The 23,647-nt window shown below is 33.8% G+C and overlaps 2 protein-coding genes across 4 annotated transcripts; both read right to left on the bottom strand.

The window, feature by feature from the left end:
* Nucleotides 1-313: 313 nt before the first annotated feature.
* On the bottom strand, nucleotides 314-3,104 carry LOC110114353 (pentatricopeptide repeat-containing protein At5g12100, mitochondrial). Its single transcript, XM_028701001.1, has 2 exons — nucleotides 928-3,104; nucleotides 314-756 (listed from the first exon to the last, which is right to left on the bottom strand). The coding sequence occupies exons 1-2, from the start codon at nucleotides 3,013-3,015 to the stop codon at nucleotides 700-702; spliced, it is 2,145 nt and encodes a 714-aa protein (XP_028556834.1). The 5' UTR covers nucleotides 3,016-3,104; the 3' UTR covers nucleotides 314-699.
* A 14,491-nt stretch (nucleotides 3,105-17,595) lies between these two features.
* LOC110114361 (ubiquitin-conjugating enzyme E2 22) lies at nucleotides 17,596-22,993 on the bottom strand. 3 transcript variants are annotated; one of them, XM_020847219.2, is made up of 8 exons: nucleotides 22,837-22,951; nucleotides 21,202-21,203; nucleotides 19,742-19,871; nucleotides 19,307-19,468; nucleotides 19,142-19,219; nucleotides 18,943-19,055; nucleotides 18,260-18,363; nucleotides 17,596-18,173 (listed from the first exon to the last, which is right to left on the bottom strand). In XM_020847219.2, exons 5-8 carry the CDS (start codon nucleotides 19,185-19,187, stop codon nucleotides 17,840-17,842), a joined length of 597 nt encoding a protein of 198 aa, XP_020702878.1. In that variant the 5' UTR covers nucleotides 19,188-19,219; nucleotides 19,307-19,468; nucleotides 19,742-19,871; nucleotides 21,202-21,203; nucleotides 22,837-22,951; the 3' UTR covers nucleotides 17,596-17,839. The 3 variants fall into 3 exon arrangements, with proteins under 3 accessions (XP_020702878.1, XP_020702879.1, XP_020702877.1); XM_020847220.2 differs by lacking the exon at nucleotides 21,202-21,203 and having other exon boundaries at nucleotides 22,841-22,993; XM_020847218.2 differs by lacking the exon at nucleotides 21,202-21,203 and having other exon boundaries at nucleotides 19,307-19,451; nucleotides 22,841-22,852.
* Between the last annotated feature and the right edge of the window lie 654 nt (nucleotides 22,994-23,647).

Consider the following 23,647-nt stretch of genomic DNA (forward strand, 5'->3'; position numbering starts at 1 on the left):
TAAAATTATATAGCAATTTCATAATTAAATTATTTTTATAATTATAATTTATTGACATTAATTAAAATTATAATTAATAAATAATTTGTATTTAAAATACTAATAAATTTAAATTTTTAATAAACTAATAATCTTAAATCCTAGATTACATTGTAGTCTATCGATGTCAATTATATATATATATATATATATCCATTTTTCCTTCTTTATTCTCAACCTATTATATCAACTTAATTCTTTAACTTCAAACATCGTGATTAAAATGTTGTCTAAAGTAAAATTTAAAATTAGACAAGTCCATAGCACATAGAGAAGAAAACAAACTTACCAAACTCTTGACTTCAACTTCAAGGAAATAAAATTTATCTCAGACAAAAAAAAAAGGATTTTACAACCACAGATTGGTTTCCATTGCTGAAAGTTTAAAATGATATCAAATAGAAGGCCGTACCTGCTTATCTAGGGAACCTGGTCGGCTTCAAATTTATAGTTCAGAGGCACAACCTTCCTGCATTGGTATTGGCAGCATATATGAAGCAATCTACGGCAATTTTCATCAGTACTTCGTCTAATACAAGTAAAGCATCAATTTCTGTTTTCAACTTTCTTGCTCTTATATAATCTTCCATAGAATCTCGAAAGCATAAGTTTCATCAAGTAAATCTATAGCAAGGACTGGCAGCTAATTTTTCCACTTGATTATGAAAACCACTTTTCTTCTGTCTTTCTCCTCCTAAATCCAAGTATCTTGATAGTCTAGCATCAGATTGGATAATGAAGGCATTAGAAACAAGTTTATGAGCCACCAACATGCATGCAGCATATAAACTTTACACACGGGAAAGATTCCCAACAATTAAAGCTGGGCCTTCTCAATCATATTTGACACTCAGCAGCCCTGCTTCCTTCGATAGAATTATAGCTCACCTCATCAAAGGGTATTCCACTCTTCCTCATCTCTTCCTGCAGAGCAAGGACCTTAGAATGATTTCCAATTCCAGCATAACCAGATATCATAATACTATACAGATGCCTGTCAGGATCAATCTTATTCTGTAATATGTCCTTATATAGATTATCAACATCCTGTATTCTTCCATCCGTACACATTTTACTTATCAAAATATAATAACTAGCCAAATTAGGTTTGATTCCATTTTTTTCCATCTCTTTGTATAATTCAATAGCTTTCTGAATGTCGTTGGAATTGCAATATGCAGCCATCAATGTGTTGTATGTGATGACATCAAGGCTCGGACCATCACTTCTTAGCGTGCCGGTCAACTCTTCAGCACTAGACAAGCGCCCTTTTCCACAGAGACCTTTAATAAGAGAATTATAAGTTACAATGCTTGGACAAACACCAACCCTCTTCATGTCGAGAATTAACTTGTTGGCCTTCTTAAAATTGCCATTGGTACTGTATGCATCAATAAGCATGTTGTATATCTTTTCATTGATTTTGATACCTCTGATCAAAATATCTTCAAAGAGTGCTTCTGCCTCGTAGAGCTTTCCACTCTTGCAAAACCCATTTATTACAGACCCATAAGAAACAATATTAGGTTTGAGACTCAATTTTTCTTCCATCTCCTCAATAATCTCAAAACATCTTGTGAATTGTCCACTTCGAGAATATGCATCAATTAAAGTGTTCATTGTCTCTATCGTGGGAGCCTCTCCCTTCTCTTTCATCGTCTTCAATAAATGTTCTGCATCCGCCATCCTCTGCAACTTGCACATTCCATTTATCAGTGAGTTGTAAGTTATGTGGTTAACTTTCAATCCCAAAGATTCCATCCTCCTTAATGCTGAGAAGGCACCTTCCATGTCCCCTATCCTGCAGTAGCCATCTATAATAGAATTGTATATTACAGTAGTTGGAACCAATCCCATGTTCACCATTCTTCTTAGGACCTCCTCTGCTTTTAAGACACTCCCATCCTTGCAAAGTCCACTGAGCAAAACACCACAGGGATGTGGCTCAAGTTGTACTCCTTTTCTGACACACTCTTCAAAAAGATCAATGGAACTTTTTTTCTTTCCAGAGCTCAAATACCCTGTAAAAAGAGTGCTGTAAGTGAATCCATCGGGTGTTAGGCCTTTCATCTTCATCTCCTCCAACAAATCCTCAGTCTCATCCATCCTACCTGCATGACAAAGTCCCCAAAGCAGAGAATTGAATGTAGTAAGATTTGGCTCGACAAGACCAGTAATCATTTGGTCTCGAACCCTAAAAGCAGCATCTAAATCCCCAACCTTGCAATACCCATCGATCATTGTATTGTAGGTAACAAGTTTCGGTGCTACCTTTCTCTTCAGCAGATCATCGAACAGCTTTTTAGCATCTTCTGTCCGGCTCTCCTTCCACATCCCAGAAATCAAAACATTGAAAGTGAAAGCATTTGGATGAATCCCATCATTCTTCTCCATCTGGTTCATCAATTGCAGCGCTCCATATACGTCTCCCAACTTAACAGTGGCTTCAATTGCCTTATTGTAGGTGAAAATGTCGGGTCGAACGCCGGCAGCAAGGATTTGCGAGAAGAATGATAGCACATTCGAGTAGCGACGGTCGGAAACTAAAGTTTCCAGGAGCTGTTTGCATGAGAAGATAGAAGGGAAGTGATCGGGCCGAACGGTAGATAACATAGATATAAGGCGAAGGCCTTCATCACCAAGGCGCAGTTGCGCACAAGCTGAAACAACCAGGGAAGCAGCTTGGGAGGAGACAGGAGGGAAGTACGCGGAGAGTGATTGATATAGATGGATGGGAGAAGGGAAGAGATCCCGGCGGGAAGCAATTAGGGTTTTGGCCAGCGTTAGGGCTGCCTCCGTCCATCCGTACCGGAGATGATTCGTTAAGTGCCTCAAGTGGGACTCTGCGGGGTTGGCGCCGTCGGTGGTGGGAACGGTGCCGGTGGCAGTAGCACTTGGAAGCGTACAGAAGAAACGGTTGATAGCAGGAGGTGCAAAGATGACCCTTTGAAGGGGAATTTTGAGAGATTTGGTCATTCTCTTCAATCGTTGAGCATCAGGAGCAAGTTCCGACTGGATTCTTCTCTCCGAAATTGTAAGGAAAAAAAAAACAGCAAGTATATCATCCAGCGAGTCGAGTCTTTTTTAAGTTGATTTGAGCTCCATTTGATAAATAACTCATAAATTAAGCTCGTAATGAGTCAATTTTGATTCTACTCGCTAGCTTGCGAGTTGGCAAATCAGCAAATTTATTATTGTAATCAAGTACAATTTTGGAGAAGATAGACCCGATGAGAGTGTTTAGGGTTCTTTGCAAATCCTAATCGGTTCTTTGTTCGAGTGACTCTTCTTCCTAGGTCCTCGTGATTTTAGGATTTTTCTGTTAATCGAGAGACTTTGGGTTCCTTCTCTCTTGCTCTTTTATGGATTCTTCCGCTGATTTTGAATCCAAGTTCTGTTTCTTGGATATCCTCGTCAGGCATAAAAGCTTGGAATGGGCTATTGTCGTCTCATCAATCTTCCACTCAAACCTTTTTATGTTTCTTTTTTGTCATCTACTGATAATCTTGCTATTTTTTTATGAAGGTGACGTTTCCGTTGCTTCTAAAATATTGGATTTAATGCTGGTAAGTTACTCGTTGGGTAAGTGGCCTTTGAAGCCCTAAGCCCTAAAATTTTTCATGCTTAAAATCTAGAAGTTGAAAGGTAGCTTTACTCTTCTTGTTTTAAACGAAGAGTTTTTTATGATGAAATTTTCTTGTCCAGAATATTACAATTTAGTTTGGTCAAGTGGACTATGATTTGTTTTCGGAAAACTGTTAATTATTCAGAAATGGTCATCACTTTTTGGACTAAACGTGAAGATTTTACTTCTATTCCTATTTAGATCAAATTTCTTGATCTTCCTTTAGTTTCTTGGACGCCGGAAGGTATTTACAAAATAGCAAGTCTGATGGGGATTCCTATTGTTGTGGATTCTCTAGCAGCTGAGCAAGCTCAGCTTATTTTTGCTCGGGTTTGTGTGTTAGTTTTTAAAGATTCTTACCTACCATATAAAGTTAATATTTCAATTGTTGGTAACATTTTTTTATTAAAATTTATTTATGATTGGAAGCTCACTCCCTATCAAGGTTGTGGATCTATCGTTCATCCCTCTTCGTTGTGTCCTTCTAAGACGCAAGTTTCTATTGTAAAACCAAAGCCTAGGAGGGGAAGAAGCAAAAGCAAAAAGGTTTGGAAGGAGGCTCCGCATTCTGTAAGAACTTCTTCTTCTTCTAAATATCCTGCTCCTCAGAATTTATCTGATCATAATCAAACTCTGAAGTCAAATCCTCAATTAGCTACTACTAACCACATTCTCTTTAAAACTGCTTCAAGAATTTCTCATTCATCTTGGGTTGTTAATGGCGCTCAAGATAATTTGCTTTTAGATCCCAATAATTTGAGGGATGCAGGTGTTTCTGGTGAATTTAATTCTGAAAATTTTGGCTGCCCCTTCTTCTATAAAGGCTTTGCCTAATTTAAATTCTTCTACTAATGTGATAGCTTCTGATCTTAATTTAAATAATGCATCTATTATTTCTAATTCTCTTTTGAATTAGAATTTTTCTGATTCGCATAATAAGCTTCAGGTTTTGGTTTCTCTCAATGGTGATCAATTAGGATTTAAAGAAGGTTATTAATATTAATTATCTTCTTAAAGATAATCTGTCTTATTCATCTTCTCGGATTGTTTAAAGGGCTAAATTGAAATGGATGTCTTGTGGAGAAGTCGATTTAGGCTTTCTTTATTCTAAAATAAGGTGCATGCAAAATTCTGATAAAGTTCATGGTATTTCTTCTTCTCAAGTTATGGTCACGGATCCTAATAGCATTGCTCGAATCTTTGAGAATCATTTTAAGTATGTTTTTAATTCTCTTAATTACTCCGGTTATTGCTTCTTCTTACAATATTTTTGCTGGTAATGTTATCCCTGATTTTATTAACCTCTCTGGTTTTTTCGGTCTATGTTGATAAGATCAAAAAAATTGTTTTTAACAATCCTAATTCTTCGTTCCGGGTCCAAATGGTTTTATGTTTGATTTTTTTAAGAATACTTGGGAGAATGTCGATTCTTTTCTATGTAAAGTTTTTCTTTTTTATTTTAATTTTAGATTTATGCCTAGGGTTGCTAAAGCTATTGCTATTTCTCTCATTCTCAAAATTAAAAATGCTTCTAATGTTTTGGATTTCAAACCTATTTCTTTATGCAATATTTTTTATAAGATTGTGGCAAAGATTTTAGTAAAGAAGTTGTAGGGAGTTATGCCTTTTATTATTCATAAAAGCCAAGTTAGTTTTATCAAAAATAGGATTTCTACATATAATATCATTATTGCTGCTGAACTTCTTAGAGATTTCAATTCTTCCTCTTGAGATAAGTTTTTTTGTGCCAAATTAGATATTCATAAAGCTTTTGATATTGTTTCCATTTTTTTATTGCTAGAATGGTATAGAAAGGTTTCCCACATATATTCATCTCTTGGATTAAAGGTTACATTGATGATGTTTATTTTTCTATTATTCTTAATGGTTCTCTTCATGGTTTTTTTAGCTCCTCTTCGGGTCTTTAGCAAGGTTATCCTCTTTCTCTCAATCTTTTTTGTATTGTTATGGATGCTCTCTCTAGTCTTCTAGATGATAATTTTGAGGGAATAAAGGTTGGTGATGATTTTCTTTCTCATCTTTTATATACGGATGATCTTCTCATATTTGGACAACTCTCTATTGAGAATGCTAGTAAGCTTAATGATATTTTGGTTTATTTCTCTTATGCTTCTTATTTGTTCATTAATACTACTAAGAGTTCTCTTATTCTTTTAAAAGATTGTCATTTAGAGAATGCTATTAGTCAAACTCTTGGCATAAGTGTTTCTTTGTATCCTTTAAAATATTTGGGCTTGCCTCTCTTTGGTAAAATGTTTAAATTTTCAGATTTTTAGCATTTACTTAGTCGTATTGCATTGCTTTTGGCAGGTTGGAAAGCTAAATTGCTTTCATTTGCTAGAAGGGTCCAATTCATTAATTTTACTATTACTAGTGTTATTTCCTGTTGTATCAGGGGTATTTCTCTTTCTAAACTGTGCTTTAATTTTATTTGAAAGGTTTGTTCTAATTTTCTTTTTCATGGAGATTCTTCTAGTAGGAAGATTCATATCATTACTTTGAAAGGTGTTTGCAAGCCTAGAGATGTTGGGGTCTTGGTATTTCTGATCTACAAGCTCTTAATTTTTGCTTATAAGTTTTCTCTTATTTGGAAAATTATTAATGGTTTTGGTCCTTTGGCTATTTGGATAAAGTTCAAGTATGTCTCTTTTTGAAATCCTTGGTCTCATCTTGTTTCAATTTTTTGGAAAAAAAACATCACTTCTATTTTTAGAGATATTAAAAGCAATGTTACTTTTAATATTTTTCCTAATAGTTCACTTTCTCTCTATTGGGATCCTTCGTGTATGAGGAAATCTATCCATGAGATTATTATGTTAGATAGAATTAATTTGGATAAATCTTTACTTACTTGCAAGTTGGGGAATTGGATTTCTTATAATTGCTGGAATTTACTTATTTCTATGTCTCCAGTTATTAGTTCTACAGTTTCTTATATTACAATTTCTGATAAGCAGGCTTCAAATATTTCTTGGAATGGAGTTCTTCCTTCTTTCAAAACGTTTCATAAAGCTTTTATTATAACAACATTAAAGTGGATTGGTGTCCTTTTATTTGTCATAAAGGATATGCATTGAGATTCTCTTGTCATGCTTGAATGGCTATTTTGAAGGGGCTTAAAACGATTGATATACTTCATAAGAGAAATATAAATGTTTCTACTTATTGTATCCTTTGTTTAAGTGTTGAAGAAAGTCATAATTATTTATTTTTTGGATGTGATTTTTCCTTCAGTCTTATTTCTAACTTTATGCTTGATATCAATTATTTTATGCTTAGACCTAATTTGGTGCAATTAATGGATTATATTTATAACCTTCATTTAGTTTCAAAAGTGATTTTTTTTTTTTTTGCTTTTTGTTTGTTGTTCTTTTTATTTCATTTGGAAAGAAAGGAATTCTAGGAGATTTGAGAATAAATTCTCTAATTCTGATTTTGTGAGCTGTTCCATCAATAAAACTTTGTTAGCTAAGATTTCTTATTTTGAAATCCTTTCACAACATTAAAGGATTTCTACCAAGATAGAGTGTTTTAGAGTTCTTTTTTTTTTTTTTTTTGCTATGATGATTGGGGCTTCGGTCTTTTCTTGGATGGTTGAATTTTGCAACCAATGATTGATTATATTTGTTCGTGTGAGGTGCTTTTCAAGAAGGTTCTTTATCCCTTCGTGAGCCCGATGGAGGAGGTTTGTTGGATCTTTTCTTTATTTTGGTCTCTTGTTCCTTTTTTTTTTTTCATTTTTGTTTATGTTTAGGATTGGTGGCATTTCTATTTTTCTGTATTTTTCCTTTTTTGTTGGTTCGACGGTTGGAGATTTGACTAGTTTGCTAGCGGCTGTTGTTGGCTGTTAGTTGGTTCCGGTGGTTTGGTGTGTGGCGTTTATTGGCTCAGTTTTGATTTCTTGATTTGCTGGTTGTTGGTTTTGGCCTTGTTGGTTGGATTAAGGAGGCTTGAGGTGTTCCTGGTTCTCAGTTGTCTCTAATTGTTAGCTATTTATGGCTTAGTTTGGTTTCTTGATTTGTTGGTTGCTGGTGTCGGACCTGTTGGTTGGATTACAGAGGCATGAGGTGTTCATGGTTCTCGGTTGTCTCTTATTGTTGGTTGTTATTGTTAGCTCTGTATGTAGTGTTTTTTCTCTTCATTGCGAGCTGTTTGAACAGTTTTAGAATCTAGGTGAGGATGTATTTGTGGTTGGCTATTCAAAGTTTGCTGGAATTTTTCCATTCTTCAACTCCATTTTCATACTGAATTTTCTTTTCTTTTTGCGGGATCTTTTTTGAACTTTGCTTTTGTATTTTGTATACTCATGTTCTAAGGAGTTTCTTTTCCTTTTCTTTAGGATTGTTCTAGTTTTTCCTTATTTGATTTTGTAAGTTTTTTCGATTTCAGAGTTTATAGGTTAATTCTAATATATTTTATAAAAAGATATTTTGATATGTTTTTTTAGATAAATTTGTATGATTTATCAAAATTGATATAATATAACAAAAAAAAATTCATTGTGAAATTACTTAAATATAGTGCTCAATTGTAATTTTTCATAATTTTGAGCTATGAGTAGCATTGTAATATCAAAGAAATAGTATGTATATTTGTGTGCAAGAGTTTAAGAACAATACATAATTTTTTTATCTTGTATTTTCTTAAAAGGATATTTAGGTCAATTGAGAAAAATTCACACATATTGCAGATGTGAAACCATTAAACTTTCAAGTTATTGTTGGAAAATTTTTTTTTTGTGCAATTAGTACGTACGAACCATCTGTACGAACTGAAGAAAGTTTTAAAAATCTATATGGTTAGTTTGTACGAACTGAGTAAAGTGCAAGTTTGTCTGGACGAACTGAACAAATTTTTTTGCCTGAGCCCATCGTCCTGAGACGAAAATCAATTATCGTCTGTACGATCAGTATACAAAGGAGATCGTCCCGGGACGAACGAAAACATCGTCCGGACGGTCGTAAATATCTTTTTAAGCATAATTTGTTTCGTTTTGAAGAAAGAGAAAGAGGAGAGAAAATGAAGAAAGAGGAAGAAATTCACATTTTGGACGTCTTCGGTCCGTTTTCATCCATCATCGTAGTTGGAAAAATTGATCGACTCGAGGTAAGACATATTATGCCTTTCTTAATTTTCAGAAATGTAAGTTTTGACGGATTTTCTGATTAAAATTTGTTTTCGTTAGCGAAAAACGGGTATAACTTTGCATCAATAAAACTTTTACTGCGTAACTTTTGGTATGTTGTAGAAATGATGATTTTGCACTTTTTGAGTATTTTTTGAAAATTTTGCACTGGTATTTTGAATTCTGCAGAATTTTTATCGAATAAAAAATTATCCAGATGTTGAAAAAATTGCTTCAGTACAATAAAAGCTTTGAAATGATGTTTTACATGATTTCTGATAATTTGGTAAATTTCTGAAACTGTGAATTTTGATCCGTTGAATTTTGTATTGTCTGCCGTCATACATTCTGATGATATTTTGATATATGTCTGATTTCTATGAATCTGATATGATTTAATGTTTGATATGATTTGATTTAAATGATGTCAGAAGGGAGTTATAAGGGGCCAGAATTCTTTGAGATTCTGTCTGTGTCAGGGAAAGGAGGGCATCAGGGGCCATAATCCTTTGAAATTCTGTCTATGTTCCGAAAATATGAAAATGAATTCCGATATGATAACTTTGTATATCTGATATGTTCTGGTGCTATAAGCAAGGGAGGCATAAGGGGCCAGAATCCTTTGAGATTCTGTCTATGTCAGGGAAGGGAAGCATAATGGGTCAGAATCCTTTGAGATTCTCTCTGGGTCAGGAAAATGTGAATTAAAATGTGATTTGAAATATGATTTGAAATCTGATCTAAAATGTGATTTATACGATACAAATTTTATTCAGTTTTTCTGTATCTATTATCTGATTTCCATCTAATTATTTGTTCTATATGAATATTTGAAATCTGTTTGATTTTCATTAAGTATAAATATCTGCATTATGTCTGATTATATAATTTCTATATGATTATCTTAATTCTGTACAGCTGTTTGAATAAACTATTTTTAAAGCTTCTGTGATGTATATTAGAATGAGTTAATCTGGGAATTTAGATTGGCTAGTGTGATCTTGCTGAGCTGTTAGCTCACTGTGGTTATCTTCATGGTTTTCAGGTTCTGGGAAAGGGAATTAAGTTTAGGACTAGTTGTTCAGGATCTGATTTGAAGTCATATGTATTTTGTACTTTTGATTTTTGTACAGTCATGGCTATTTTTCTATTCTACTTTGTACTTTATGTCATAAGTCATATACTGTAATATATATGATTATTTTGATGAATGAAAGATATATATTTTGGTGGATGAGTTCTTCTTTATTGGAAAGTTTTTTTAGTGGCTATGTGATTCAATTTATAATGTGTTTCAGAAGAAAGTCTAAAAACAAATACCAAAACTATATTCTTGGGGTTTTCCGTTGCAACTCAATGCGATGGGATCTGTCCCGGCCAGGTTGGGTCGTGACAATTAAAGTGGTATCAGAGCAATAGTTTTGGAATTTGGATTATAAGAGAAAGCTATAAGAATTAATCTGTAAGTTTAGTGGGGTAGTTTCAGTTTGTCTGGATTTTTATTATTTTTGTTTTATGTGCATAGTTGCATTCTGTGTAATTATGGATCTGCCAGACCCGAATATGACTGATGGGTAGAGTGCTAGTCAGGCAGCTCATGTGAATAGTTTTGCTCTGGTAGTTGGCGTAAATACAGTTTCTCAATTTGTCACACTGATAGCTTAGATGATGAGCGAGACGGAGAATAGAGTTTCTGCTGTTAGATCTGTAGAGGTAGATAGACATTTACAAATGTTTTTGAGATTGAAGTCTCTGAGATTCGAGGGCGTTGTTGAGCCCAGAGTAGCTAAGGATTGGTTGACGAGGCTGGAAAAGACCTTTGATGGTATGCAATGTCCTCCTGATAGAAATGTACCATTAGCAGTTTTTCTATTGGATGGTGAAGTAGAACGCTGGTGGATGGGCCAACTGGAGGAGAAATTTCAAGGTAAATTAAACTCTTTGATTTCTTAGGAAGAACTCTCTGAAGTGTTTAGATCTTAGCTTGTCCCCCCTTCTGCAATACAATAAATGCATGAGACTTTTTTGAGATTGGTTCAAGAGAGTAAGACAGCTATGCAGTACGAAGCAGAGTTTACAGCTTTGGCAAGATATGCTCTACAGTTGGTGAGTACTTCTGTTGAGAAGTATTATAGATTTTTTAGGAGACTTCAGGATAGTTTGAGGCAACCCCTGGTACCATTTTATATTTCGGATTTCTCTGAGCTTATGGAAAGAGCTCGACTGATAGAGAATGATTTGATGGCTACTCAGCAGTAATTGACTGCTAGTAGAAAGATGTTCAGTGGTGATACTTCTGGTAGTGGTTCTTCTTGAAAGAAGAATAGATTTTTATATGGAGATTCCAAGAAAAGTGGATAGTAAGTAACTATTATAGTCTCTGGTAGTGGCAGTGTAGCCAGTTCTGGTTCAGTTAGTGGAGCACCTGTGATCTAGAGTTATGGATGACGACATTTTGGCCATTGTTACAGGATGATTGGTCAGTGTTTTAGATGTGGTCAGCCAGGACATCGGATAGTAGAGTGTCCACAAGCCGAATTTAATCGACGATCTGAGTCCAGATCCAAGAGCGTTGTTAGATCGGCAGGAAGGCCGATGACAGTTCCTCCCGTACTATTTCTGAAGGATCCTCTAATAGAGTTGGTGGTTCAGGTTCTATGACAAGGAGACTACACAGTGGTAATCAGAGGGAGCCTAGTGGTTATGTAGCTCAAGGTCCGATTTAGCCATGTATGTACAGTTTGAATCAACAAGTGGCTCAAGATGCTCCGGATGTGGTGACAGGCACTACAGGAAAATCACTGATTTCCGGCGGCTATCCGGCGGTCACTTTTCCGGCATCTTTCCTGTGCATTTCCGACGGCTTTTTTTACAGAATTTTCTAACGGAATTTCTGGCGGCTTTTAAAAATTTATTAAAAATGAATAAAATTTTTACTATTTAAATGATTTAACAAAAAATTATTAAAACTTATATTAACTATTTAATTAATTCTCATTTTAAAATTAATTAGTTAGTTAATTTTTATTTTATATTAAATATTATTTTTTATTTTAAATTAATTAGTTAGACGCGGCTGGCTGCGCCGGTAATCGCAGGAGCGGGGTTTAGTATTTTTTTTAGTTTGACAGGCGGTTTAAGTTCGCCGGCAAGCCTCCGGAATAATTTGCCGCCGAAAAAACCGTCGAAATTTATTTTCCAACGCGATTTTTACCGGCGGCATTTTAACCGCCGGAAAACCTCCGCTAAATTACAAAACCGCCAGAAAATGCTCAATTTTTGCCAAAAATTACCACCGGAAATTAGTGATTTTCCTATAGTGAGGTACGGTTTACATTTTTAAACATCTCTGTCATATTTTATTTGATTCTGGAGCTAGTCATTCATTTATTTCCGAGCGTTATTTTGATACTTTACAACTGGCTTCAGTTACATTACCTGTTTCACTTTCTGTTATTTTGCTGGTTAGAGATAATTTGGTAGCCAGTAAGTTTTGTTTATGTGAGATTGAAATTTCTGATAAAAAGTGAAAATCCTGTTTGATTTTATGGCCGATTTCTTCATATGATGTTATTTTGGGTATGAATTGACTAAGTTTGTATGGGGCTCAAATTAATTATTTGAAGAAGCAAGTTACTTTGTTTATGGACGGTGCAAGTTATGTATTTTAAGGATTAAGAGGTATTTTATCCTGCTTAATCACTATGATGGAGGCAAAACGATTGTGGAAGAAGGGTTGTATGGTATTTCTAGCATTAGAATGAGATATGAATATAGATGCGGGTTCTATTTCTGATATCCCGATTATTCGAGATTTTTTAAATGTATTTCCTGAGGAGTTGGTTGGTTTACCTCCGGATAGAGATATTAAGTTTTGTATTGATGTATTTTAAGGTACAACCCCTATATCAAAAGCTACGTATAGAATGGTACCCAAGGAGCTTGCGGAGTTGAAAGTTGAACTCCAGGAGTTGGTGGATAGAGAATTTATTCGTCCGAGTGTTTCTCCTTGGGGAGCACCTGTTCTATTTATAAAGAAAAAGGGCGGTATAATGCGTATGTGTGTGGACAAAAGAGATTTGAACAAAGTCACAATTAAGAATAAGTATCTATTGCCACAGATTAATGATCTATTTGATCAGCTTGCTGGATCTTCTGTATTCTCAAATATTGATTTGAGATCTGGTTATTATCAGGTGAAGGTAAGAGAAGCAGATGTGATGAAAATAGCTTTCGGTACTCGGTACGGACACTACGAGTTTTTGTTCATGCCTTTTGGGGTGACTAATGCACTAGCTATTTTTATGGATCTGATGAATAGAGTATTCAAAGACTATTTGGATCAGTTTGTGATCGTTTTCATAAATGATATTCTGATATATTCTGCTTCAGAGGAAGATCATACAAGACATTTGAGAAGTGTATTGGAGACTCTGAGGCAGCATCAGTTGTATGCAAAATTCTCTAAGTTTGAATTCTGGCTGAAGAGCATTTCATTTCTGGGACATGTAGTGAGCGATGAAGTTATTTCTATTGATCCTTAGAAAATTTAAGTAGTTGCAAATTAGCCAAGACCTACTACGATATTTGATATACATAATTTCTTGGGTATGGCTGGATATTATAGAAAGTTTGTGAATTCATTTTTTCATATTTCTACACCTTTGACGAGACTGACTTAGAAGTCAGTGGCATTTATTTGGATACCAGAGTGTGAAGTTAGTTTTCATAAATTGAAGGATTGTTTGACTTATACTCCAGTCTTGGCACTTCCCTATGGTACAGAAGGATTTCAAATATCAGTGACACTTCACTGAAAGGTTTGGAATGTGTTCTAATGCAGCATGGTCGGGTAATAGTCTATGCTTCGAGACAATTGAAACCACATTAAAAGAATAACCTGACGCATGATTTAGAATTGGATGCTGTTATATTTGCTTTGAAGATTTGGCATCAGGTGTGAGTAACTTTGCACCGGTAAAATTTTTGCTTTGAAGAATTGGATGCTGTTATATTTGCTTACGATGGATTTTATGATTAAAATTTTGTTTTCGTTAGCGAAAAACGGGTATAACTTTGCACCAGTAAAAATTTTTATCGCGTAACTTTTGATATGTTGTAGAAATTATGATTTTGCACGTTTTGAGTATTTTCTGAAAATTTTGCACCTAGTATTTTGAATTCTGTGGAGTTTTTATCGAATAGAAAATTATCCGGATGTTAAAAAATATTGCTTCAGTATAATAAAAGCTTTAAAATGATGTTTTACTCGATTTCTGATAATTTGATAAATTTTTGAAACTGTGAATTTTGATCCATTGAATTTTCTGTTGTCTGCCATCATACATTCTGACGACATTTTGATATATATCTGATTTCTTTGAATCTGATATGATTTGATTTGAATGATATCAGAAGGGAGTTATAAGGGGCCAGAATTTTTTGAGATTATGTCTGTGTTAGAGAAGGGACGCATAAGGGGCCAGAATTCTTTGAGATTATGTCTGCGTACGAGAATATGAAAATGAATTCTGATTTTATAACTTTGTATATCTGATATGTTATTGTGCTGTAAGCACAAAGGGAGGCATAAGGGGTCAAAATCCTTTGAGATTTATCTGTGACATGGAAGGGAGGCATAAGGGGGAAGAATTCTTTGAGATTCTGTCTGGGTCAGGGAAATGTGATTTGAAATCTGATCTGAAATGTGATTTATATGATACGAATTTTATTCAGTTCTTATGTATCTGTTATCTGATTTCCATCTGATTATTTGTTCTGTATGAATATCTGAAATCTGTTTGATTTTCATTATGTATAAATATCTGCATTATGTCTGATTATATAATTTCTATATGATTATCTGAATTCTGTACAGCTGTTTGAATAAACTATTTTTAAAGCTTTTGTGATGTATATTGGAATGAATTAATCTGGGAATTTAGATCGGGTAGTGTGATCTTGCTGAGCTGGTAGCTCACTGTGATTATCTTCATGATTTTCAGGTTCTGAGAAAGGGAATGAAGTTTTGGACTAGCCGTTCAGGATCTGATTTGAAGTCATAGGTATTTTGTACTTTTGATTTTTGTATAGTCATGGCTATTTTTCTGTTCTGCTCTGTACTTTCTATCAGAAGCCATATACTGTAATATATATGATTATTTTGATGAATGAAAGAAATATATTTTAGTGGATGAGTTCTTCTGTATTGGAAAGTTTTTTTAGTAGCTCTGTGATTCAGTTTATAATATGTATCGAAAGAAAGTCTGAAAATAAATTTCAAAACTAGATCCATGGGGTTATCCGTCGCGACTCAACGCGATGGGATCCGTCCCGGTCGGGTTGAGTCGTGACAGCATACGCACAATTTGAATCCAAAACCTCTTAGTTGGTAGCCAAAGATCCCAACCAACAGACCAAGGAGAGTTGTGTGAACAATAGTTATGAGCAACAATTAGCTTGTACACAATTGCGTACATTAAAAAATCATTTTCTATGTTGATGGGTTTAAAATATGGTAAAGTGTATGAATGAGCTCTTAAAATGGGGGACATATAGTTATATGAATGTGATTAAAGCAATTCAAATCTTAAGCATAAAGAAGACCTTCTTATAAGAAACTTGCTATTTTAATTTTAGAATTGTAATGGCTTTGAACCATTTTAAACTAGGTATCACTCAAAATGATATTAAATCAGCCCTTTTTGGCCTTTTCTTTTATGTATTCTTAAAAATATGATCAAATAATTTAAAATATTCAAAGTCAAGCCTAAAATCAGCCATAATGATAATTCATTGTAATTTAAATTTAAACAAATTAAAAATCCTAATAGATTTAAGATAAATATTAACATATTCTAAAAATACTAAAAATAATTTAATTTTTATTAAATCACTTGAACACCAAGATCTCAAATAAGAAATCACAACCATCAGTTATAGTTTATGTTTGTTTAGGATGTCTGCAACTTTTTATAAAGGTGATTGTAAAGGTATTCTGAGGAAGATGTATTCTTTTTGAAAGCAATTGTAAAAAGTAAAATTTTAGCACAAATTTTATTTTATTTTTTTGGAAAATAATAAGAAAGCAACAGTCAAACGAAATTATAACAAAGCTGCTAGAAAGCTATTCAATAAAGACCCTGTATTGTCAGTCAATGTGGATCCTATGATGTTTATACATGTTTAGGGAGTCCTTTGAATTCTAGAATCATGTTGGGACAACTTTCTCATTATTTTTTTTTTTAAGATAATAACTATAATTTTCATCTATAATTGTCTTTGGCTTAGACGAACAGCCTGGAAAAGTGACTTGAATGCTAACCGGATGGAAGGAGCAAGTGTGAAACATTGAAATGAAACCAAGAAGAGAGGCTCTAGAAAAGTCCAATCCAACTACATTTTTTTATTTCACTATTACTTTTTTGCAGCTTTCTTACTATTTATAAAAACAATTATAAAGTAAAGCTATTGTTGCAACCATAATAGATCATTTACTTTCCTATAGTAACTTCACAATCAATTGTTTCTATAAAATGTTGCAACCTTCTCAAACATATTCTAAATCTCATTGTACATATAATTTTAAGCATAAACATCTTAAATATAATAATTTTAGTTTCTCATACAAAATGAGTGAAATATAATACAATCAATGACAAATGACATTATATGCGAATACCCTATTTTGTTGGACTTTATGTAATATAAATCTTAAGAAACGCTCAAAAAATTAAAAAAAATGAATAAAATATAGATCGAGACAATATGATCTTTAATTAATATCATGAAAATATCAGGACCACCAAATGTCACAACACCACTTAAACTTCTACTTTTATTTATATTTTTTTAATCAAAATATTCAAATATTCTAAAACATACCCCAATTCATTTAAAATTATGCGGGGTTTGATTAGCTAGAAGAAGAAATGCAAGTAAATGAAATACAAATATGCAATATAAAAGAAATTAATCTATTTGAAATATTGTAGAGTTTAGTGGAAAAGTGCAAAATAAATATAGCTATTTTTTTGCTTGAAATAAAATGAATGCAATATAAACTTCAGTGATGTTTAGTGGTTGGTGGTGGTGAAAGCAAAGGATAGCCGCAAGAGTAGTGGCAATAGGCTAGTTGGCACAGTCGATAGCCGGGTATAAGGGGTAGCAAGAGTGGCAATGGCAGTTGGTTGCGGTGAGCTATGACGAGTGATAGGGGCAGGCGAAAATAGCAATCAGGGTAGCACTGACAAACAATTTGCATTATATATATATAAAATAATTTTTTTTACTCACCGAGGTTTAGATTGGTTGATGGAAGAGCACATTTGAAAACCCCACTCCCGGGTTCAAATCCCCCCTGATACATCATGTCTCTTCAGTGGGGCAAAACATCATGTCTCTTCAATGGGGCAAAACAATTGTTAGCTCGATGCCGATAGATAGCCTCGCTAGATTCCACTGATCGATTAATTATGCCGTCAATTACTCCCTTTGAAATAATAACAAATAGATTTCCCATTCTAAAATAAAAAAAGTTCAAATAAAATATGAAAGTTATCCCAAATTAAATCTAAACTTAGGGCTCAAGCATCCCTATCAATAATTTTAAAATTAAAAGACTGACCAATTTTAGTTTAATATTTGAATATTATATTATTATGATATTAAGATTAAATAAGAATAATAACCAACAGAGAATTGCTAGGAAAAAAAAAATTTAATACCCAAAGATTTATCAGTAATTTTATTTTATTAATGGAATTCTTTTAATGCAAAAAAGGTGTAACCTTAACCAGACAATTTAATAAAAAGAAAATTTGCAGAAATTTTAAAAAGTTTTCCAATTCCTCCTCAGACCGCATGCAATGATCTTATGTAGAAGGAACATCCAGAGAAGAAATAATAAGAAAATAGCATCACATTTCATCCATGGCGGAAAAGAAACTAAGAGGCTACAACAACTAACATAATCATTCTAAAGATCCCTTTCTTTGGTCTAAGCGCCTAGATCTTGCCCTCGCCCCACTCTACAGTCTCTTAAGACTCTTCTTCCGGGCATCGATCTTCTTCTTATCAGCTTTTGCCATTGTTGCTGCTGCTACTGCTTCCTTCTTCTGAGCTGCTACTGGAGCTTCAACAACCTTTGCTGATGGCGCAGGAATCACATTTTGGTCCTGCGAAGCCATTCCTAATATTTTGGAGGGTATGGGTGCATGAGTAAGAGGTGTGGATGATGGAAATGGCACTTTATCAACATGAACTGTGTTTGTTTGATCAACATTGAGAGCACTTGTGGACTCGCATATCGCTCCTGTCTTTGGTTTTGGTTTGGCCTTAAGGGCGTGAATGCCAGTGTATAATCTGTGAACTTCAAAAGATCAGTTTGTTTACTTTACTTCCTCTCTATTATTATCAAAAAGTCGAAAGTTTGGAGAAGAAATCTATACCTGGCATGCCTGGCATACTCATCATAGTCCTCAAGGAGCATCTTACCAGCCTGTTCATTCAGTGCAGATTCAGGGAATGGTTCTATTAACAAGCATCTGATTACCTGTCATCGAAAATTGACACATTTAGCAGTCAGAAACAGTTAAAAGTTTTGCTTTATTTCATATAGAAGCAACTCCCTATATGGCAAATCATTTGAGCAGTGTTTAAGATATAGGCTTTTGGGAAGACTTTCTTTTAACTAGCTTTTTAGAACTAAAAAGCTGCTTTAAGTAGTAAGAAAGCCGTCTCAAACAAAGCCTTAACGTTCGTTGAAACGTAGGGGCAAGGGCATCTCCAACCGAAAATCCCATTTTTCACTCTAAAATGTAGTGAAACTAAACAATGGCGTGATTCATCTCCAATCCAACTCCATTTTGCGCTCTTCGCAGAAGGTAACCGTCTTTCTCCTCTTTCGCACGTTTCTTCGGCAAATCCAGAAGAGACAGAAAAATAATGCAGGTGAACAGTGCGATGCTAATATAGCGTTGCACTGTCACCCGCAACCAAATACCGAAAGTTTTGTTGTTGGTTGGAGCTCGCAAGTGACATCATTCATGCGTTTGGAGGTCGGTTGGAGAAGGCCTAATGAGCACATTCAAGTAGCCTGGAGTAGAAAGAAACCGGAATAGAATGATCTTACAGTGAAGACATGACGCAATCCAAGGCTTGGATTCCAATCCTTCTTCAGAGTATTGACGCAAATCTCACCATTTGTGGCAATGTTTGGATGGAAGATCTTTGTTACAAAGTAGCCTGCGAAGAATAGATTGTATAATTAAGAGTTAACTCCATGACAATACAAATAACCATTTCATTCAGGAGAGTAAACCAAACCAAACCTTTGGGAGGGGATTGAGGGAAGTCATTAGATAATAGAAGCTTCATGCGGAATATCCCATTCTCATAAGGAGTGCCAGCTGCAACATTTAAATGTTAAAAGATGAGATTTCCATCTTTTGCTTGATATAAAAAACAATCACCGTTTACTTTAATGTTTCACTGACCAGGTCCCTTTATATCAGCAAATATGGAAGAGAAATCATCATCATTCACAACCACAGTAATGCCTTCAGGTGGAGAATCATTGAGATTCTTTAGTTCCTTAGAAAGTTGTTTGATGACATTAGGTAGAAAGTTTTTGTTCGTTGCCTGAAAATTTGACAAATCTTAGAATAAGTCTGAGTTAGATTACTACGGCAAGAAATGGCAAAAAAATAATGGGGAAATTTCATTGCAAATGCTTGAAATTGTTTTTTATTCATAGAAAACGGAAGCTGTTGGCAGAGTGTAGGCAGTATTTGGCCCCATCGGGGCACATAAAAAATGGGGTTGTATACAAGGCTTGGCAACTCTCACCAACTAACCCACCTAATATGGGATCAAATAAAACCTTAGCGTTCACCAACAGCATAAGTTATCATTATTTTTTTATTAATTACCATGGCACTCCAGAAGAGTTCTAGGAAGAAAAAGATCTAAATCAGGTTTTCTTTCAATGGAAATTGGCTCTCTAAATTTGTAGCAAGTTGGGTTGTCAATCTCCCACGGCCAATCTCCAATTAGGATCACCTGAATAACATATAATAAGCAACGGTCAGATGAACAGACATTTCAAAAAGAAGAGTAAGAACGAGATCCATGATTAAAGTAAGCCACATGAATGTAGGAAGAAATGAAGAAAAAAAATATTAATCAAATACAAAGTTGAGGAATCTATACAAGAACAACAACATCAAGCCATTTTATCATACAAGGGTAGCCACAACAATAGGAAAACCACCCAAACGTTTGAGGCAAACAAAAACATTTTGATTATTTATTTTCATGTCAATCCATTCTAGGAAGTACAAAAAAATGACTATTAGATCCTCAAAATTATATAATGAGAATAAAAGAGTAAATTCTTTTTTCAGTCAACTTATACCAACAATGGCAATCATAAAACGTCTCAACAAAATAAAGAACTATGGACTCCGCTATCTTCATTAGTCCTGAAAAATAATTAAAAAATATTAAAATTCTACGGCTTCCATTCTATAACTCAAATGAGATAATGATTGCTGTCTCCAGGAATTCTAGAGACATGAATAGCAATAAATCCTGCAAAACTAGGAAGTAGGAAAATGTGAATTGAAGCTTTTTCGGAAGGATATTTCATAACAATTTAGATACTTTATATCAAACCCTAAATGTAAAAGAAAAAACAAAAGATGACTTATCCACTTTCACTAAGAGGATTATAATAGCCTCTTGTCTTTTCTGTCTGAAGAAAAAGAGCATAAGAATATAACTATATAGTAGAATGGCCTTGATTTGCCGCCACTCTCAACCTGACCTTCATACAACCTATAGAATTGTAAAAATTATTTGATTTGATAACATGTAGATTTTAAGGTGTGGATGAGGTGCATACAAGTGAGTATAGATGTGTACACCCCTATACAGTATACACTACCTGCACATAACACCTGTACAAACCTAATACAGACATGTATAAACCTAATCTACATGTAGTATCTAATAAACAGTTACACACCTGTTATACACCTAGGCTTTGTTTGGTTATCCTTCACCTTCCCTAAAGATAGTTTTAAAACTATTGTTTGAGAAAACATAATTTTCAAACGAAGAAGTAAATACCCTAAAGCTTTTGAAAACAGTACAAAAATATAGTTCCCTAAAGAGCATGTCCGCAAAGTGTCACAAACAAACAACACTAAAAAAAATATTCCGCAATTTCTAAACGGAAAAGGCAAAAAAATGCGCAAACAAACGAGGCCCTAATCTAGATGTAGATCTACACGCATAATCCATAGAAAATGATATCATAACAGGAACAACTGCATTTTGAACAAAAGATCAAGAACAACACTATTCAATCCATTGATGTGGACATTACAACTAACAAAATTCACAAATGAAACACTCTATATGCTTTACACATCATTATTAAAAGAGTGCGTCCGTGTGTGGCATTGGACAGTAAAAGGTGTACAAAAATCATTCAACAATCCAGGGAATGCGAATTATAAAAAAAACCAAAAATTAAAATACAATAATATCATATGCAAAAAATATAGATGTGATAAGGAGGCAACAAGGCCCTTTCTAATGTTGTTTCCAGCACTCTCATATCAAACCGTCAACAAACAATCAAAAGAATTCATCATTGAAAGAAACACCTGCCAGCCTAGCATGAAGCATTTTTAGTCCCACCTATTTTTATTTATGCGATCATTATTAATCTATTAATGCTATTCAATCATTGGAATCTTCATACACTCCAACCAATCATCTATCCACAGTTACGGGAAAAAAAGGGTGAACAAAGAAAAGGAACAAACAAACAAAAGTCAGATAACTTTTCTACTGTTATTGTTGCTTTTTTTTCTTCTTATTTTTACTTCTTCCATCATTATTTAACAATTAATAAAATTTAGTCGTTAGAATCTTTACAGACTCCAACCAGTCATCTATCCACAACCACGGAGGAAAAAATGGAAGAAGAAAGAGACAGACAAACAAAAAAGCAAAGGAATAAAAAGAGAAACAAGGGACCAGGAAAAATAAGGAGAAGGAATCAAAATCACCACAGATCATGCGAGGGAAAAAGCTAAAAATGCAAACACAAAAAATTCATAAGAAACTAGAATAATTTTTACCTACTTTATGTTTAAAGTGGAGCCATTACCAAGTACTAAAATAACAATATCACCAACAAATAGACTTGAACAAATCCAAAACTGTAAGTAGGAATTTAGACCTTGTAAAATTTTAAATATACATGATCAAATCACAAATCATATCATATGGCTACAACCATTAACAGTTCCGTAAGAAGAAGCAAGCACACAAATCTCTTCAGATGTCACTAAAAACCGAGGTATTCATCCAATTATGCATATAAATTTTAAATCCAGATCAGTGCTCAACACCACCAAAGTATAAAGATAGAAACAAATATCAAATCAAGCTACACGCACAGGTTGCATCACGAGATCTTCCCAAACAGTATCAAATAAAACACAAAAAGCAATTTTCAGTAAGACAATCCACTAAAAATGAAATATTTGCACTAAAGAAAGAACCTATTTTGTTATACAGTAAAATTCACCTAGTCGTAATTATTCAGATGCAAAGGACGCCTAAAAAAGAAAGTTTCTAGTCAAAGGCAACCTGAAGTTCTAAAAGGAAACTGAAAAAAAAATTCAAAAAAGAAATAACCGTTGAGATGGCAAAGAAGAAGAAAATCATAACAAAGAGCTAAGAGGATTTAATATTTGAGTATGCTAGAAAGAAAACCCATAGAAAATACATCACTTACGACCTCACATAAAGAAACCGATAGATTCACAAATATTAGCCCTAAAAGAACGCAAAAGAAAAGGGATCAAGACAGTTACCCAACCATGACCAAAAACCCTAGAAAGAGGAGAAATTTTAAAAGACCTAATACTTAGATTGATCAAATGTGCATCAATATATAAAAGATAAAATAAGTGAACAAAGAACATTTCCGATCCATTCAAGAAGCTCACATAAACAAGCAGTTCTCGCTTCGATCTGTAGAGAGAAATCGCGTTTATCGGAGGACAATACTCGCAGAGAGAGAGAAGAGAGTAGAGGAGATGATGTGGAACCCTTCGAAGAAGCGAGAGAATAAAAGCAAGTTCGTCGCAAGCGAACACCGGATCGGAGTAAAAAAAGATTAAAGAATTATTGAATTGACAAAAAGACCCTCTACTGCTCTTCAATGCTGCTCTGGATTCTGGCCGTTAGAAGTAAAAATTTTTGTATGAAATAAAAATTTCATTTTTTTTTTAATTTCCTTTTGAAATGCTAAGTGCTTCATTCATTTTTTTTTTTAATTTTTTTTATTTTCATGCCAATTGTATCAAAATCATGTGGAATCTTTTTTTTTTAATTTTCACCAAATTAAAGTAACCCAAAGTTGATGCCTAGATTTAAAACTTTGTTGAGACGGTCTTTTTTATAGTTTTTAAAAAACAAATTTTTAGTATAAAATTTTCAAATTCAAATTTATTTTGGGCTAAAAAGCTGTTTAAGAAAGTTGTTTCGAATGAAGTATAATATTTCGTTTGAGACAATTTTCTTGCCGCATATTAAAACAACTTTTAATACAAAAAATTAAATTTTTTTACTAGAAAACTACTTAAAGAAGCATAAAGAAACCAGTCCCAAACGAAATCTAAAACTTCATTTTGTGATAGTTATCTTACTATTTTTTAAAATAATAATTTAGTATAATTTTTTCTTCAAAATAGTGAAAATATATTGGCCAAAAGTCATCCCAAATTAATCATAAATTTTGTTTAAAAAAAATC

This window comes from Dendrobium catenatum, unplaced genomic scaffold (genome assembly GCF_001605985.2).
Source record: "Dendrobium catenatum unplaced genomic scaffold, ASM160598v2 fragScaff_scaffold_146, whole genome shotgun sequence".
Classification (NCBI taxonomy): Eukaryota; Viridiplantae; Streptophyta; class Magnoliopsida; order Asparagales; family Orchidaceae; genus Dendrobium; species Dendrobium catenatum.

What these genes read in the sequence shown, in the direction of transcription:
- LOC110114353 (XM_028701001.1), bottom strand. Translation starts at nt 3,015, where the DNA reads ATGACCAAATCTCTCAAAATTCCCCTTCAAAGGGTCATCTTTGCACCT. An exon ending in GTGGAATACCCTTTGATGAG is followed by an intron (nt 757 to 927) that starts GTGAGCTATAAT and finishes ATCTGATGCTAG; the next exon opens with ACTATCAAGATACTTGGATT.
- LOC110114361 (XM_020847218.2), bottom strand. An exon ending in TGCTGATATAAAGGGACCTG is followed by an intron (nt 19,220 to 19,306) that starts GTCAGTGAAACA and finishes TAAATGTTGCAG; the next exon opens with CTGGCACTCCTTATGAGAAT. An exon ending in GAGTATGCCAGGCATGCCAG is followed by an intron (nt 18,174 to 18,259) that starts GTATAGATTTCT and finishes TGAAGTTCACAG; the next exon opens with ATTATACACTGGCATTCACG.